The sequence below is a fragment of the Rattus norvegicus genome, chromosome 3, assembly GCF_021556685.1.
Source record: "Rattus norvegicus strain SHRSP/BbbUtx chromosome 3, alternate assembly SHRSP_T2T, whole genome shotgun sequence".
NCBI lineage: Eukaryota > Metazoa > Chordata > Mammalia > Rodentia > Muridae > Rattus > Rattus norvegicus.
In genome coordinates, this window is record NC_141536.1 from 15,006,161 (window position 1) to 15,021,774 (window position 15,614).

A 15,614-nucleotide genomic window follows, 5' to 3' on the forward strand; every position below is an offset into this window, starting at 1 on the left:
TGACAACACACTTAAACAAAGCAGCATGTTAAATGCATGCTTAACCTAGAAATGTCAGGCGCTCTGTGCCATGCAGCCTAACCCCGGGGTCTCAGCCTGAGCAGGGAACATAGGGATTTACCTTCTCAGACGGGGTGATGAGGTACACGGCCTCTAGGCTGGGGAGCGGCTCTCGGCGCTTGTTGATATCCTCCACAACTAGACAGAGACACAGCCCACAGTGATTAGGAACACGACAAGATACCTGGCCAGGCCCTCAGGCTACCACACACGCCCACAGACGGCCCTTTTAAGCACGTGTTTCCTGGAATGAAGCCCACTGCTTCACTTCCCTGAGGTATTAGAAACTGAGATCTCCCAGCTCCACTAACTTCCTCTGAGCTGTTCTCAGAGGAGGTGCTGCACTGTCAAGGAGAGACCCTTTGCCCCTTCAGCTTCTCATCTGAGTGATCCCCTTTCAGATTCCAGGATTCCATGACGGGTTCATCTGTCACCAACTGTCTTGGGCTGGAGATACAGCTCATGGTATGGAGCACTTGCCGAGTACACATGGCTCAAGGTTCAGCTGGCAGCTCCGGACACTGAGTCACGAGCCTCAGAACAGACACTCTCCTGTGCACTCCTAATGAGGCACTGCAAACACCTCGTCCATGTGACTGCACTTCTAGCAGCTCCAAGGTGAAGCAAAGCCGGGGGCATTGGTTTACGTATTTTCTTTATAGACATAGCCCAGGTAATGTAGACCACCAGGGTGGCTTCCTGCCTCTGCCTCTGGAGTGCTGGGATTCTAGATGTCAGCCACCATACAATTACACAGCCAGCACTTTACTGACCATCTCCTTAGCCATTTCCTGTTTCTTGTGTTTATCAGACTCAGTGGTGTAACTGTGAGCAGTAAGAGGTTGTCTGTTTCCACTGCTGTAAGAAATGCTGGACTGTGGGCATTCTGCTCTTTTTTTTTTTTAACAGCATGTCACTCATAGCCCAGGCTGGGCCCAAGCCTCAGTACATAGCCCAGGCTATTCTTGAATTTATGGTAATCCTCTTGACTGCTGAGTGTTGAGACTCCAGCCATGTGCCACCATATCCAACTAACCATCTCCTCTGTTTTCCTACTTGTTTACTGACTGAGTTAGTGTGTGTGTGTGTGTGTGTGTGTGTGCGCGCGCTCACATGTGTGCACGTGTGTGTGCATGGAGGTCAGAGGAAAGCCTATGAACGTTGGTTCTCTTCTTCCCCCATGTGGACACAGGGATCGCATGTGGCTTATCAGACTTGGCAGGAAATGTCCTTGCCCACCGAGCTGGCTCACCAGCCCCAACCTTTCTATCCTCGATGGGTGTTTTGACTGTTTCCATGCAGGCCTCTTGTGAGCAACGCTCTGTGGAACTCTGTGTTTGCTAAGCTCATCCCTGAGTTAGTTCGGAACACACATCTGACTCGGAGCCTGCTGGGTCACAGGCTCACACACCTCAGACTCCAGGAATTACTGCAGGTGCTTCTGGGAGCAGCTGTGCTGACAGGCACTACACACTGGGACCCCAGTTTTCTGCCGCTTCACCCAGCTCCCCAGCCCTAATCTGGGGCACTCAAATCCCTCATCAGTATGAAGGTGGGAACCTCTCCTAAAGTATTTTAGTGTTGTTTTCCCCCTCTACTGGGCAGAGTGCCATCTTGCTTTTCTTTTTTTTTTTTCTTTTTTTTTTTTTCTGGTTCTTTTTTTTCGGAGCTGGGGACCGAACCCAGGGCCTTGCGCTTCCTAGGTAAGCGCTCTACCACTGAGCTAAATCCCCAGCCCCACCATCTTGCTTTTAAAAATGTTTATTTTTAACTTATGCATATAGGTGTGTGCCTTTCTGTGGGGTTGTGCCCATGAAGGCCAGCAGAGGGCACCAGATTCCCCAGTGAGCCACCTAAGGTGGGTGCTGGGAACTGAACCTGTGTCCTCTGCAAGAGCAGTGCACACTCTTAACCACTGAGCCATCGCTCCAGCCCCAGTCTTCTTTCTCCACCTAGCCCGTCCTTCTATTTGGCATTCCTTTATCATGCACTTAAGGAGCACCCAGCACTGCATTCTGTGAGGGCTCTAGTCGGGGCCTTACAGTCTTATCACAGGGGTTGTTGGAAGCATGTAAATTCACAGGGCAGTAATGAATAGGGAGGGTAGCACATGCTGCAAGGGAAGGTGGAGAGTGCGTGCTCACTTGTGATCCCCTCGGTCATGATGTCTGTCATCTTGCAGCAGGAAGACAGCATCCTCATGCTTAACTGGTCCACCACCAGCACCTGGAAGGAAGAGGACAGCTCAGGGCTGCAGTCCCTGCCCTTCCTTTCTCACTGGCTTCCAAGAGAATGCTCAGGAAGTAGAATGTGGGAGGAGCTCTTCCCTTTGGCCTGCAGCTATGCTCAAACACACACTAGCTTTTACCTCCAAATTCACCCTCCAGACAATAGTGCTTACTCCCACTCACCTGACTTCATAACCTGTGAAAATACTTGTAAGCATTTATACAAAATGAAATAAAGAGGAGGGAATCGGGGGCTGGAGAGATGGCTCAGTGGTTAAGAGCACTGGCTGCTCCGTCAGAGGTACCAGATTCAATTTTCAGCACCCACAGGGCAGCTCAAAACTGTCTGTAACTCCAGTTCCAGTAAGAGGCTCTGACGCCCTCACACAGACATCCATGGTAGGCAAAACACCAATGAACACAAAATAAAAATCATTTTTTTTAAAAAAGAGAGAATCATGTCTGACACCGCTCTGGGTATTTTCAGGTCATGACTTGCTCTCGTGGGAGGCTGGCTCATGTCCACACATGGTGGTTCATGGGGCTCAGCACAGCTGTCATCAGGATTTCTACTTTCGCCAGCCCACAACTCTGCCCAGACTACACGAGCGAGAACGCTGTACCCTGCAGGGTTCGCCTCATCTTCCCCATGTCCTCTCATCCACACACAGTAGAGAGAAAAAGCCCACGGTGTAAAAAGGCTTTTTCTTCTCCTTCACAGCCCTGTGCATGGAAGCCTTTGCAGTGGATGGCCGGGTCAGAAAGGTTCTGCTGCTCTGTGGCAGCCCCTTGGCCTCCTCTGCAGAGGCAGCTGGGAATTCTGGTGTCTACAAAGTCCTGCCTAAAGAGACAGAACAGTGAGCTCCCGCCAGATGGCCTCCCCTCTAGAACCTGTGAGAAGTGAAACAGAACCCCACAGGGCCAGAACTGGGCTCCAAAGTCCTCTTTGCCAGTTTCTCCCACACCCTATGAACCTGGGCATATGTGGCTGGGTTCCTGACTCCAGGGAAATCTGAAGTTCCAAATGGACAGTGTAGCCCCTTCAGCATCATGCGAGGAAGTTCCAAGAGTCCCACTAGCTCCTGGCCAGAGTGACGCCTTCCTCAGAGGACCTTTACCTGCTGAGCCATCTCACCCGCTCCATGTCTGGGAAGAGATTTCTGGACCAAGCTCATACACAAAGCCATCCTCGGGCCTGGGAAAACACTCATTTCTATCTCCTCGCTGCCAACTCCAACTTCTTTTGTGTGTGTTGGCTAGGGAGAATGTTTGCATGTACATGCTCATGTGTGTGTGTGTGAGGGAATGCACACCCTGATGTCAGGTGTCCTCCTCAAAAACCCTCACTTTGTTTGCTGGGCTGAGGCCTTCGATGATCCCAGAACTCACTGAACCTGCTGGTGCATTCAGCCACTTGCCAGCCCGCCAGCCAGCCTCGACCTCCTGAGTGCTGGCATCACAAGCAGGTCACCATCCTGTGAGACATTCTTGAATGGCTGTGGGGACGAGAACTTGGTCCTTACACATGCACAGCACGCGTACTTTATCCGCTGTGCCATCTTCCGGCCCCTGCTATTCTCACACATGAACTCACCTCTGGGGTCGGTCATGAGCTGCTCGTTACTTACCTTCCACTCGCCCTTCTTCTTCACCTTCTTGATAACATCATGCATGATCTCTAAACAGGAGCAGGGTTCGGGGAGAAAGAGGGAAAAAAAAAAGAGGGAGGGAGGGAAGGAAGGAGGGGAGGAGGGAGGGAGGAGAGAGAGAGAGAGTGTGTTACTGTAATCTCAGGGACTTCCACACCTGCCTACTAGGGCATCTTCCCCATGCTTGCTCCTCAGTCAGGCAGTTCAAACCGGCCTGTTCACAGAGCCATACTCAGCCACCACAGAGGCAGGCCTTTCCTGGGCTCCTTAACTCTTTGGTCCATAGACATTTTGACTTCAAACAAAAGACCCCAGAGATTATCTATGTGGGTAATTAACGGTAGGCATTATGATGGGACTGAGCTGGCCATGCCACACACCTGCAAACCCAGAACTCCAGGGGTGAAGTAGGCAAATTCTGAATTTGAGGCCAGTCTGAGACACAGAGGTAGTAGGATGCTACCCTGGACAATATAAGGAGATATTGTTCCAAAAACAAACAAAATAAACTGAAAAAAAAAGTAATGGATTCGCTTACAATAATAATAAACCAGTGTATGTTAACATAAATATTTTAGTGAACGAACAGTAACTGTGTAGGGAGGATGCAGGGGTCTTAGATCTTTGTAACCCTCCTAATGTCTGCCTTCACAGAGGACAGCTGTCTGTCCCTTCTGCTTCTGAAGCCAATCTGTCTGGAATCAGATGACATCTGGAAAGGGCTCAAAGAGCATGACAAGGAGGCCAATGACCTCACAGCCTTCCTATGGAGACAGCTGTGAGTTGTTGTCCCCACCCCCTCCCCCTAGGATATTAGATGAGAATCACTGCTGTAAGTAAATTAAAAGCTCAGACCAGGACTTAGGCCCACGTCTCCCTCTAACTCTACAAGCAGGAGAGCCGAGCTCACTTATGCCATGGTCTCACTACAGCTGTCATGTTGGTGAGTTTCTACAACACCCCAACCCCACAAGAACAGCCGCAGAGGCCTCGCATATATTTGAATGGCCCCCGAGGCCTGGTAGGAAGTATGACCTGCCCCTCTGAAAGCCCAGGCCCCACATTATCCTGGAATGACAAAATGGCTCACAGCAGACATCAGCAGGTGTCTAAGGCACTCAGGTCCTTCCTTGCCTACCCTTCTAGGACACAGAGAGTCTTTTTTTTTTTTTTTTTTTTTTTGGTTCTTTTTTTTCCGGAGCTGGGGACCGAACCCAGGGCCTTGCGCTTCCTAGGCAAGCGCTCTACCACTGAGCTAAATCCCCAACCCGACACAGAGAGTCTTAACTCTGCTTCTGACCATCCATAATCCAACCTCTCATGAAAGGTTCTCAAGTCTTTAGGAACTTTTCTTCTGATTATTAAAAACAAAAATACCAAGTTGTAGTGGGTGGGTCATGCCTGGAATGATATCAGTTGGGAGGCAAAACAGGAAGATGTTAAATGTTAAGCCAAGGTGGGCTGAGTTCAAGACTAACCTGACTCAAAAAAAAAAAAAAAAGTCAAGGCTTGGAGAGATGGCTCAGCAGTTAAGAGCACTGACTGTTGGGGCTGGGGATTTAGCTCAGTGGTAGAGCGCTTACCTAGGAAGCGCAAGGTCCTGGGTTCGGTCCCCAGCTCCGAAAAAAAAAAAAACCAAAAAAAAAAAAAAAAAAAGAGCACTGACTGCTTTTCCACAGGTCCTGAGTTCAATTCCGAACAACCGCATGGTGGCTCTGATGCCCTCTTCTGGTGTGTCTGAAGACAGCTACAGTGTACTCACATAAAATAAATAAATCTTTAAAAAAAACTCAAAGGCTGGGGTGTGTAGCTTGGAGGTGGAATACTTGCCCAGCATGTGTAAGGGGTGGGCTTGAGTCCTAGCATCACAAAATAAAACAATGCAAAATGCAAAAACACAGATAAATAATATTAAAAATTCATCTAATGCTTGTTTCAAGCAGCTGAAGTAGAAGATGCCAGCCTAGGTAATAATTAGAAACTATCTCCAGAGTTCCCATCATGAGTCGGTGAGCCCTCGGGGGCTGGCAGAAGCTTTGTTGCTCCTCCAGTGTCTGCTACACTGTGGGAGAGCAAACACAAGTTCGTGGGTTCAATCCCCAGTACCTACCACGAAAGGGAAACAAGGAAAGATCATTTGTAATCTTGCCAACTTAAAATGTATTTAACTTTTAGTTCATTGTAGACCAGTTTTTCTATGTAACTTCATATAGCTGAGATCATAGTTTGTGTCTTTCTTTAACTTCATATACCCATTCTTATGTTAATAAAACTGCATCCTGGGTGGGAGGACATGTTCAAAGTATAGTACACAGTTGCATGAAATAGCCTTATGTAACCCTGTCTTAAAAATTAAAATATAAAGGCAAGATTAAGATGAGAGAAATAAAGGTCCTGGGTTCGGTCCCCAGCTCCGAAAAAAAAGAACCAAAAAAAAAAAAAAAAAAAAAAAAAAAAAAAAAGATGAGAGAAATACTTCTACTTTCTGGGACTCATCTGTGGTACTTTTGAGGGATTGAATTTGGGGCCCCACACATACTGGGCAGGTGCTCTACCACTGAGCTACTGACCTAGCCTAGGATTTTGGATGCCAGCCCAATAGTCCACAGCTTACTCAAAAATATTTCCTATAGACACTTAATTTACTTATAGTGTGGTGTAGTGAAAAATTGGTCACAAAGTGTTTGAGCAAATTAGGTTATATTCCTGTAATGGGCTATTGTGTGCCCACTGGAAATAATGATATAGAAAACACACGTGCACGCCTTCACTCCCTCAGTGAGTGTGGGCTGGGGATTCACGGTGTAGCAGACACTGGAGGAACAACACAAGCTTCCGCCAGCTCCTGAGGAATCCCAGGCTCATGATGGGAGCAAAAACAGGATGAAAGCAGCTCCCGGAGAGTCTCCTGTGTGCCTTGAAAAGAACGTGCAAGGGTCCAGGACTCAGCTAAACAGGGATGGAGCAAGGCCATCCTCGGGAAGTCAGTCCTGACTAAGGGGCAGCCACCAGATAGAGAGGAAAGAAGGACACTCAAAAGCTTGTAGGGAATAATGAAAAGATGCTTGACATCTGCTTGGGGCTGAAGAGGTGTGGGCTCAGGATGGAGGCCGGCCACAGGATTATGGGCTGGTGGCTTGGTCCCTGAGGCACTATAGTTCAGAGGTAAGAGGTGACAAGTCACTGGACCGGGAGCTTGTCAGTGGATTCATCCATTGATGGATTTTTTAAAAAGTATGTATTTATGTATTCATTCATTCATTCATTCATTCATTCTATGTACATGAGCACACTGTAGCTGTCAGACACACCAGAAGAGAACCTCGGATCCTATTACAGATGGTTGTGAGCCTCCATGTGCTTGCTGGGAATTGAACTCCTTTTTATCAGATGAGTGCTGATGGAAGGTGGGGAGGTAACCGGATGGAGAAGGCAAGAAGCAGGCAGATGTGACTGACATGTGACACATACCAAACCCTGGCACTTGGGACAGGAGCAGAGGAACAGAGGCAGAGATCATTAGAGGGTTGCAAAGACAGGAGACATGGTCAGTAGGAGACTACCAGGACTTTTATTTTATTTTATGGGGCTGAGGAAGTAGCTCAGTGGGTAGAGAGAGCACTAGCTGCTCTTCTAGAGGACCTGGGCTCCATTCCCAGCACCCACGTGGTGGCTCACAACCATCTATAGCTCTAATTAGAGGGAGTTGAATAAAATCAAATAAAAACTAAAACTTTAGGGGCTGGAGAAATGGCTCAGCAGTTAGGAGAACTCACTGCTCTTGCAGAGGACTTGGGGTTTGTCTCCCAGCTCCCACATAGTGACTCATAACTGTTGTAACTCCAGTCCCAGGAGATCTGACACCTTCTTCTGGCCTTTGTGGTCTCTATATGCAAATGGTACAATGACATATATACAGGAAAAATACCCATACACATAAAATAAAAATAAACAGGTGGTGGCGGGTCAAGCCTTTAATCCTAGAGCTTTCGAGGCAGAGGCAGGTGGATCTCTGTGAGTTTGAGGCCAGCCTGGTCTACAGGCCAGCCAAAGCTACACACAAAGAAGCCCTGTCTAATGACTCCCCCACCCCCAACACACGCACACACAAACCCACAACTCCAGGGACATGAGCTTGGCTGACTCTGACGGGCTCTCAGTGAGACGAGAACTGATGCAGACTAGAGGGAGAGGCAGGACACAGAGAGATGACCTTGACAATCCTTTTAGAAAGGCTTGCTAAAAGGTAGCGGAGAACAAATAAACTAACAGAACAGTGATATGAAAGCAAAGGAAGGTTCTGTTTGCTCTGGAAGATGTGAGATACCAGAACCTTTGGTGTTGGCAAAAACAAAAGTAGATCCATCAGAAAGGGTAGATCAGGTGCCCGCCTCCCCTTCTAGGGGAGGGGCATGGATCACTTGACCTGGGTAGACTGGGCTGAGATAACTGGATACTGTTGGAGATGATGTCATCAGCTGGGGTGGGGTGCGGTGGGGTGGAGTGGTGTTGGTGGAAAATTTGAGAAAAATAGACACCATGTATTTTCCCAGAGATAAGGGAAGTGAATTTCTACATTTTAGCATTTCTGGAGAGTTCTAAAAGCTAATTCGAGGTTTGTGACTGTAGTTTTAAGAAAAACCAGGAAGCCTGGATTTTTATTTTACTTGAAACTCACTATGTAGTCCAGGTCAACCTCAAATTTGTGATGCCCCTGCCTCAGCCTCCTGAGTGCTGAGATTATGGGGTCCTCCATGCCTGGCTTTCCTTCTACCTTTTGAGGGTTCTAGGGGAGGGATTCACAGCAGGACAATCAGCCATCTCTTCAGCCCTACAACTGTACAATTGCTTCTTTCCTGATTTTTTCTTTCTTTCTTTTTTTTTTTTTTACTTAAGTAAACACAATCACAAAGTCATATCTAGGGCACGAGAACTCTCTGTATTCCACTGAAGCCTGGCATGTCAACATTTCAAATGCAAATACAACTCATTTCTGTTGTTGTTTTGTGATCCTGAAGTTACCCATTCTCTCTGTGCCTTAACGTCTTGCCTTCTTACTGGGAATGCCTGAATTGAGAGCTTTTTGATTAATTAATTTTTGAGACAGGGCTCTTCTGGAATTTGCTCTGTAGACCAGGCTGGCCTCAAACTCACAGATCCACTTGCCTCTGCTTCCCAAGGGCTGGGATTAAAGGTGTGAGCGACCACCACCTGGCTAATTTTCTTATTTTTTGAAATTATAATGTAATTACATAATTCCCCTTCCTTTTCCTCCCTCCAAACCCTCCCAAATGCCCTTCACTGCTCTACTGAAATTCACGGCCTCTTTGTTCTCTACTGTTGTACACACAACTGTTTTTGAAAAGTACAGATACGCAGGCGATTTGGGGAATGCAGAGCAAAATGTCACCTTTCTGAGACAACATGATTAGCTTTAATCGCTGGGACACCCCAATGTGCTCTGTGCTTCTGTTAGTGCAGACAGACAAACAAACCAACCAACTAGAAAACAGGACACAGTGCCCTGGAACGGCTGTGTGGAGGGAGGGCCTCCTCTGCGGTCCTTTGCGTCCTTTGCCGTCTCCTGTGGGAAGGATCCTGGAGTGCGGAGGGGCACATCAAAGTGCGGGTGTCCTAGGCTCTAGTCAAAGTCATCTAAATTCCAAAAGCAGAACAACCTCCTGACTGCATGACTCTCACAGGACAGGATGCGCTCTCTACTGCAGCAGAAAGGTGTGCCTGCCTGTGGCTGTGCTGGTGTGGTGAGGTGGGAGGGGAAGTAAGTGCTCTGCCAGCCCAGCTCCCTCTGCTTTATCTGAACTTAACAAACAACTGAGGCTGAATATATCTTTTGCTACCAAAACTTAATTTAAATGCAGTGAAAAGACATTGCTCAGGAGACATTTAGGTTGGGGAATGCGGAGACCCAATGAGGAAAGTCAGAGCAAGCACAAGTGTTCACAGGCGTCCTAACTGGTGCATCTGCAGCCTTCCTACAGCCTTGTCTCGTCCCCCAAGTTCTCACAGCATATATTTGTCCTGGGTATTATTAACAGCCAATCCTAGAGATGCCCTACATTCTTTAATCCAATACCAAAAAGGAAACAAGGATTAGAGCCCATTTTAGCATGGAGAATCAAGTGGCCTGGGCTATTTCCTAGCATATAATCCCATCTCATTCCCTTAACTTTGCAGATCTCCTCTATAGGGAGAGAGACCATGAGCTTTCTAGAGCTGGTCAAGTGCTCAACCAAAATGTTTGCGCCACCCACCTCAGGCCACAGGCATGAAGACCTGAGTTTGAACCTCATACTCCACATACAAAGCCAGGCATGGTGGCGTGTACTTGCAACCCAAGTGCTGGAAACACAGACAGGAGGATTCCTGGCCTTGCGGGACAGCCAGCTTTGCTTAGGTGAACCCCAAGTTCCTGTCAGAGACCATCTCGGTAAGCAAGATGGTCAGCTCTGGAGGAACAACACCTAACATTGTCCTTTGATATCCACAAACACACACACACACGTGCAGGCACACACACAGGTATGCACACACGCAGGCACACACAGGACTACATGCACACACTTTAGTGAACTGGAGTGTATTTAGTGTTTGGCTCTAGAGAGCACATTTTCAGACATGAAAACAGATGTCCTGGTCTTTAAGGTAGCAGGACTTGATGAGGACTCGCACAAACCCCAGTCACCTTCACTGTGACAGCTCCCTTCCTGTCCCACCACATCTGTCATCTGAGATGGCATGATAATTTGCCGAAACGTCCACAGAAGCTTGTAGCACAGAGGCGTGGAGCTCTGTGAGTGAGACGGATAGTGGTCTATGCTGGGTCAGAGCTGAAAGAGGTGACTCAGCCCAAGGGCTCTCCATTCCCACACAGGCCCAGTGTTCAGAAGATCCAGTTCCAAGACCACAGCTTGAACAGAGGTCTCGGAGGTTTGCCCACGGGGCCTGCTGGGACACTTGTCTTCATTCTTGACGGATAATACAGTGGTTGTCCTACAGTACAAGTCTGCAAACCAGATGGATCAGGAAAACTCTTCCCTTAATGTTTACACGAATGCAGTGAGGACTGTGCTGTTGTGTAAAGGTAGAGACATAAGCAATGCTCAGGACAGAACAGTCGCCATCTTAGAATCTCTCTGTACTCACTTGCTGGGTTGTTGCTTTGGACCAGTGACAGACCCAGGATCTTGCATATGACTAACCTATGTTCTACCACCAAACTGTACCCCCAACATAGATTATTTTTGCTTTATTTTTCTGGAGTTTTTCCTTGGGGGGGGGCGTTATTTGTTTTGCTTTGTTATATTTTAAGACAGGGTCTCTCTATGTAGCCCAGGCTGTCCTGGAACTCACTATTAGACCAAGGTAGCCTCAAACTCACAAGAGATCTGCCTGCTCTGCCTCTGCCTCTGCCTCTGGACTGCTAGGACTGAAGATGTGTACCACCATACACATCTTAGGCAACTATTTTGCAAAATTAGATCACAAAATTCTTTTCAAATCTCTCATTTAAAAAACAAACAAAAAACAACAACAAACAGCTTGGTTTGGAGATGGTGTTCCAGGACAGCGAGGGCTACCCAGGAGCCATGGGAGACACACAGCCAGCCATGGGTGGGTATAATCATCCTCACTTCACATAGTAGAACGGTGAGGCTGAGGGGATCAAAGTGTCTAGTAACTACACAACAAAATGTACGTGAATACACAAAAGAACCTATTTAAAAAAAGCTTATTTCAACCAAAGAACTTACTGTGCAGGTGGAGAAATGAGACATTAAACCCGAGCATTGTAAGATAAAGTCATTTCTTGCACACTACTGTGGCGGCCGACGGAAAATAGCAGAGCCGTTGTGTTTTGTGTGCGTGCATGTGTATAAACATTATATATGCATGTATATACATCATACACACAACAACAATGACAACAACAACAATTAAAAAGAAGAGTTTGTAAATTTGAGTGAGAGCAAAGCAGAAAGGGGGTGGAGCCTGAAAGGGGGTGGAGCCTGAAGGGGGTGGAGCCTGAAAGGGGTGGAGCTGGAAGGAGGAAAGGGAAGAGAAGAAATGAAGTAATTAAATAATTATCTCAAAAGTAAGAAATTAGAGCCAGGCGGTAGTGACACACGCCTTTAATCCCAGCATTTGGGAAGCAGAGGCAGGTGGATCTGTGAGTTTGAGGCCAGCCTGGTCTCTTTTAGGACAGCCAGGACTACACAGAGAAACCCTGTCTCAAAAAACCAGCCAACCAAAGAAACCAACCATTTTTTAAGGGTCCAAGTTCATCCAGGCATGGGAAGGCAGAGGCTGGTGGATCTCTGTGAGTTTGTGATCAGCCAGGGCGACATAATGAGACCCTGTCTCAACAAGCAAACAAACATGAAAGGATCCAAGATCCGTGTCTACCTAATGAGCTCAAGGCCAGCACAGACTGTAGAAAGCCCGATGCCATCCCAGCACTTAGTAGGTAGAGGCAGGCAGATCTTTGTGAGTTCCAGGCCACCCTGGTCTATCTGCTGAGACTCTGTCTTAATAAACAGACAGAGATGTGCACGCACCGATAGTCTTCAACAGTTTGCGGCTGGTCTGGTCTGTCCTAGGATGACAAAGGAAAGGCCCCTGAGCGTCCCCGCCTCTGTGATGGCATTGACTTGGGGTAGGGGAGTTGTACTCAGTTGGGGACGCTCATGTAATCTTATTTCCATCACTTGTCACCGTAACTAGCTGCTGCTTACAGTCCGTACAACACCAGGACTTAAGACAAATAAGGCTGACACTTTATTTTGATCATGATTTACATGGAGTGAAGGCACTGTTTTAAAGAAAAAACCCACGTCATGTAGGTTGTCTAAAAATAAAGTACATTATACACACTAGAAAAGAAAGAAAGCAGAAAGGTAGATACTTAACATAGGATGACTACACAGAGCCTTCAGATGACAGGTCCCCCAACTTACTTACAAAACAGCGTTTATCTAAAATTCTGATTTACTATTTACTCCTAAACTATACTCTGCAGACGTGAGAGAGACCACAAAGCATCAGCCACAGGGCGGGAACAGGGTACCCCCTCTCTGAAGCTGCTGAGAGCCTAGCACGTTTAAGTTTGATTCTGGGATGGTAGGGGATTAGAGGAAAGTAGGAGGCCCAGGGGGTTGAAGCCGGCTTGACGATGGCTTATTTACACTGGCGGGTACACCCAGATTCTACATACGACTCAGATGCCCAAGGTTATGGCATCTATGACACGGGCTGCCTGCCAGCACCTAAGTAATGCATGGCTGCAAATTGCCTGCTGTCAGAGACCAAAAGCTGCTGGGCCAAGTTTCAGGGCAGAGTCCACTTTCTCTTTCAAGGTAAATCCTGTATCTATTCCTGTTGTGTGAGGATGAAAGCCAAAGTTCAAGAAGCTTCTCTCAGGCTGGTCAGCACGGAGGACATCCTTGGACCTTAGAGGCTACAGTTCCTCAGCATGGACATGGCCCAAGCTTCAACAATCAACACCCAATAACAGCAGACACAATAACAAATAAAATAAAAAGAGTTACCTTGTTCTTCCTAAGGTCGGCAAACACAGTATGTCTCAGATAAAAGGAGCTATAATGAGTTGGGGATTTAGCTCAGTGGTAGAGCGCTTGCCTAGCAAGCACAAGGCCCTGGGTTCTGTCCTCAGCTCCAGAAAAAAAAAAAAAAAAAGGAGCTGTAACGTCATAAAAAGTCACACAGATGACAAGAGCCACAGGAAACAGAAAGGAAAACAATTTCCTTTTTCTTAAAACCTTAGTTATTTTGATACTTTGAAACAAAACAAAACAAAAAACAAAAACAAACAAACAAACAAAAAAAAAAAAACAAAAAACAAGGAGAGGCTGTGGGACTCGCAATCCCAGTTATCCAGCAGCCTGAGACAGGAGGATTGCAAGTTGAAGGCCTATCAGTCAACTTACTCCAAGTCTCAACTTTTAAAATGAAGGCAGGACAGCTCAGTGATAGAGTGCTCACCAAGCACTGGTGAGGCCCAGGGTTCCAATTCTTAGTATGAGAGAGAGAGAGAGAGAGAGAGAGAGAGAGAGAGAGAGAGAGAGAGAGAGAGAGATTGATTAAATGATGAAGGAGATAGTCTATATTTGCCAAGGCAAAGGCACTGGCCTGTCTTGCACCACCAGCATGGGCGCACATGTGCCAACACTCCAATCGGTCTCCAGTCTGAATGCATTTCTCTGTCAACCACTGAGTTCCTCTTAGCAATACCCTGTGATAAGCAGTAAGTCTGTGAACCTCAGAGACCCAAGAAATGGCCAGCAGCCACATCAGTAGACGTGGCGTCTGATGGTTCCCAGTTACATTTCTTGTGTAGTGCTCCCCCAGAGACCAACATTAGACAGAAATCACACTCAGAAGAAGGTGTGAGGCAATGGAGTATTTCCTCCATCTCAGGGACCCAGAGGCAGGGCAGGCCAGTGCAGGGCTTGGACTCACCTCCAGGGAATCCTTGACTGGAGACTTTTAGTGCCCTGGCCAGGGTGTGCTATTAAACATCTACAACCTGATCAAAATATCAACAGTACCAAGACTCGACCCTGACCCAGCCATCTGAGCAAAGACTGAAAGTCCCTCTGGAACCTTCAGTACAGACGTCTGGTGGTATCCCACTGCCATGAGAAGAAAGCCTCGGGGAAGCTTCTAGAGGCAGAGAACGGCCCCACCAGAAATAAGAACACAGAACGAGCCAGTTTCAGGACGACGCTTTTTAAAGTCCATGCAATTGATTACAATAAGATACCAGAATAAAGGGGGCAGAGTCACTGCTTAGTGACTAAGAGCATTTGCTGCTCTTAGGGGGACCTAGGCTTGAGTCCCACAGGATGGTTCACAACTATCTGTAACTCTAGTTCCAGGGGATCCGAATCCCTCTTCTAACCTTTGCAGGCCCACAGACACACATGTGGTTCACAGACATACAGGCAGGACACATGCACACATAAAATAAAACAAATAATTCCAAAAATATCTTCTAAAGATTAAAAAAAAAATACTGGGAAAAAAGAAACACCTTTTTGGGCTGGGCACAGACTCAAGCAGGGGAAAAAGGTGGGGCTTCCGGAAAAGAAGAGTACTGACAGGCCAGAGAAGGGACAGGATGCGAGCTCCCACTGAGCACACAGACCAAGTGACTTCTGTTCACAGCGCTCCTTCTGCCTCCCTATCTGCCCCTGCGTCCTTCCTCAGCTTAGCACTATGACTGCTTCCTGTGGTCCAGCGTCATCTCCTGGGAACTCCTCCTCAGCTCCAGCTCATTCACTTCCTGTCACCTTTCCTCAGGACGGTTAGCTTGTGACCCTCACCGCTGAGAACAGCTAAAACTGCTTTCCCTGAAGGCCTTCTGAGAATATCTGTCTGAGTAAGCCTTTGCTGGGTCTTTCTTCTCTATAGGACATAAAGGCTAAGCCTGCTGGGAGGGTAGACAGGACCGGGGTTCACATCTCTGGCTACATTTCCAGTTCAGGACAAGCTTGGACCCTGTTTCCAAAAACCCAGTAGAGGAGAACCAAACAACTCGTTTTGTTTTGCATTTGAGGATCTCACTATGTTGTTCTGGCTGACCTGAAACTCCCAGAGATCTGTTTGCCCCTGCCTCCCAAATCCTGGGGTTCAAGGT

General features: G+C 47.4%; 1 protein-coding gene across 2 annotated transcripts in view; it reads right to left on the minus strand.

Annotated features, from left to right (window-relative positions):
- Stxbp1 (syntaxin binding protein 1) overlaps nucleotides 1-15,614 on the minus strand; it is a 61,255-nt gene that overhangs the window by 32,949 nt on the left and 12,692 nt on the right. For both annotated transcript variants that reach the window (XM_087649644.1, NM_013038.4), the window contains 3 exon segments: nucleotides 3,917-3,966; nucleotides 2,205-2,286; nucleotides 122-198 (listed from right to left, as the gene is read on the minus strand). In XM_087649644.1, the coding sequence (XP_087505770.1) occupies nucleotides 122-198; nucleotides 2,205-2,286; nucleotides 3,917-3,966 (209 nt within the window).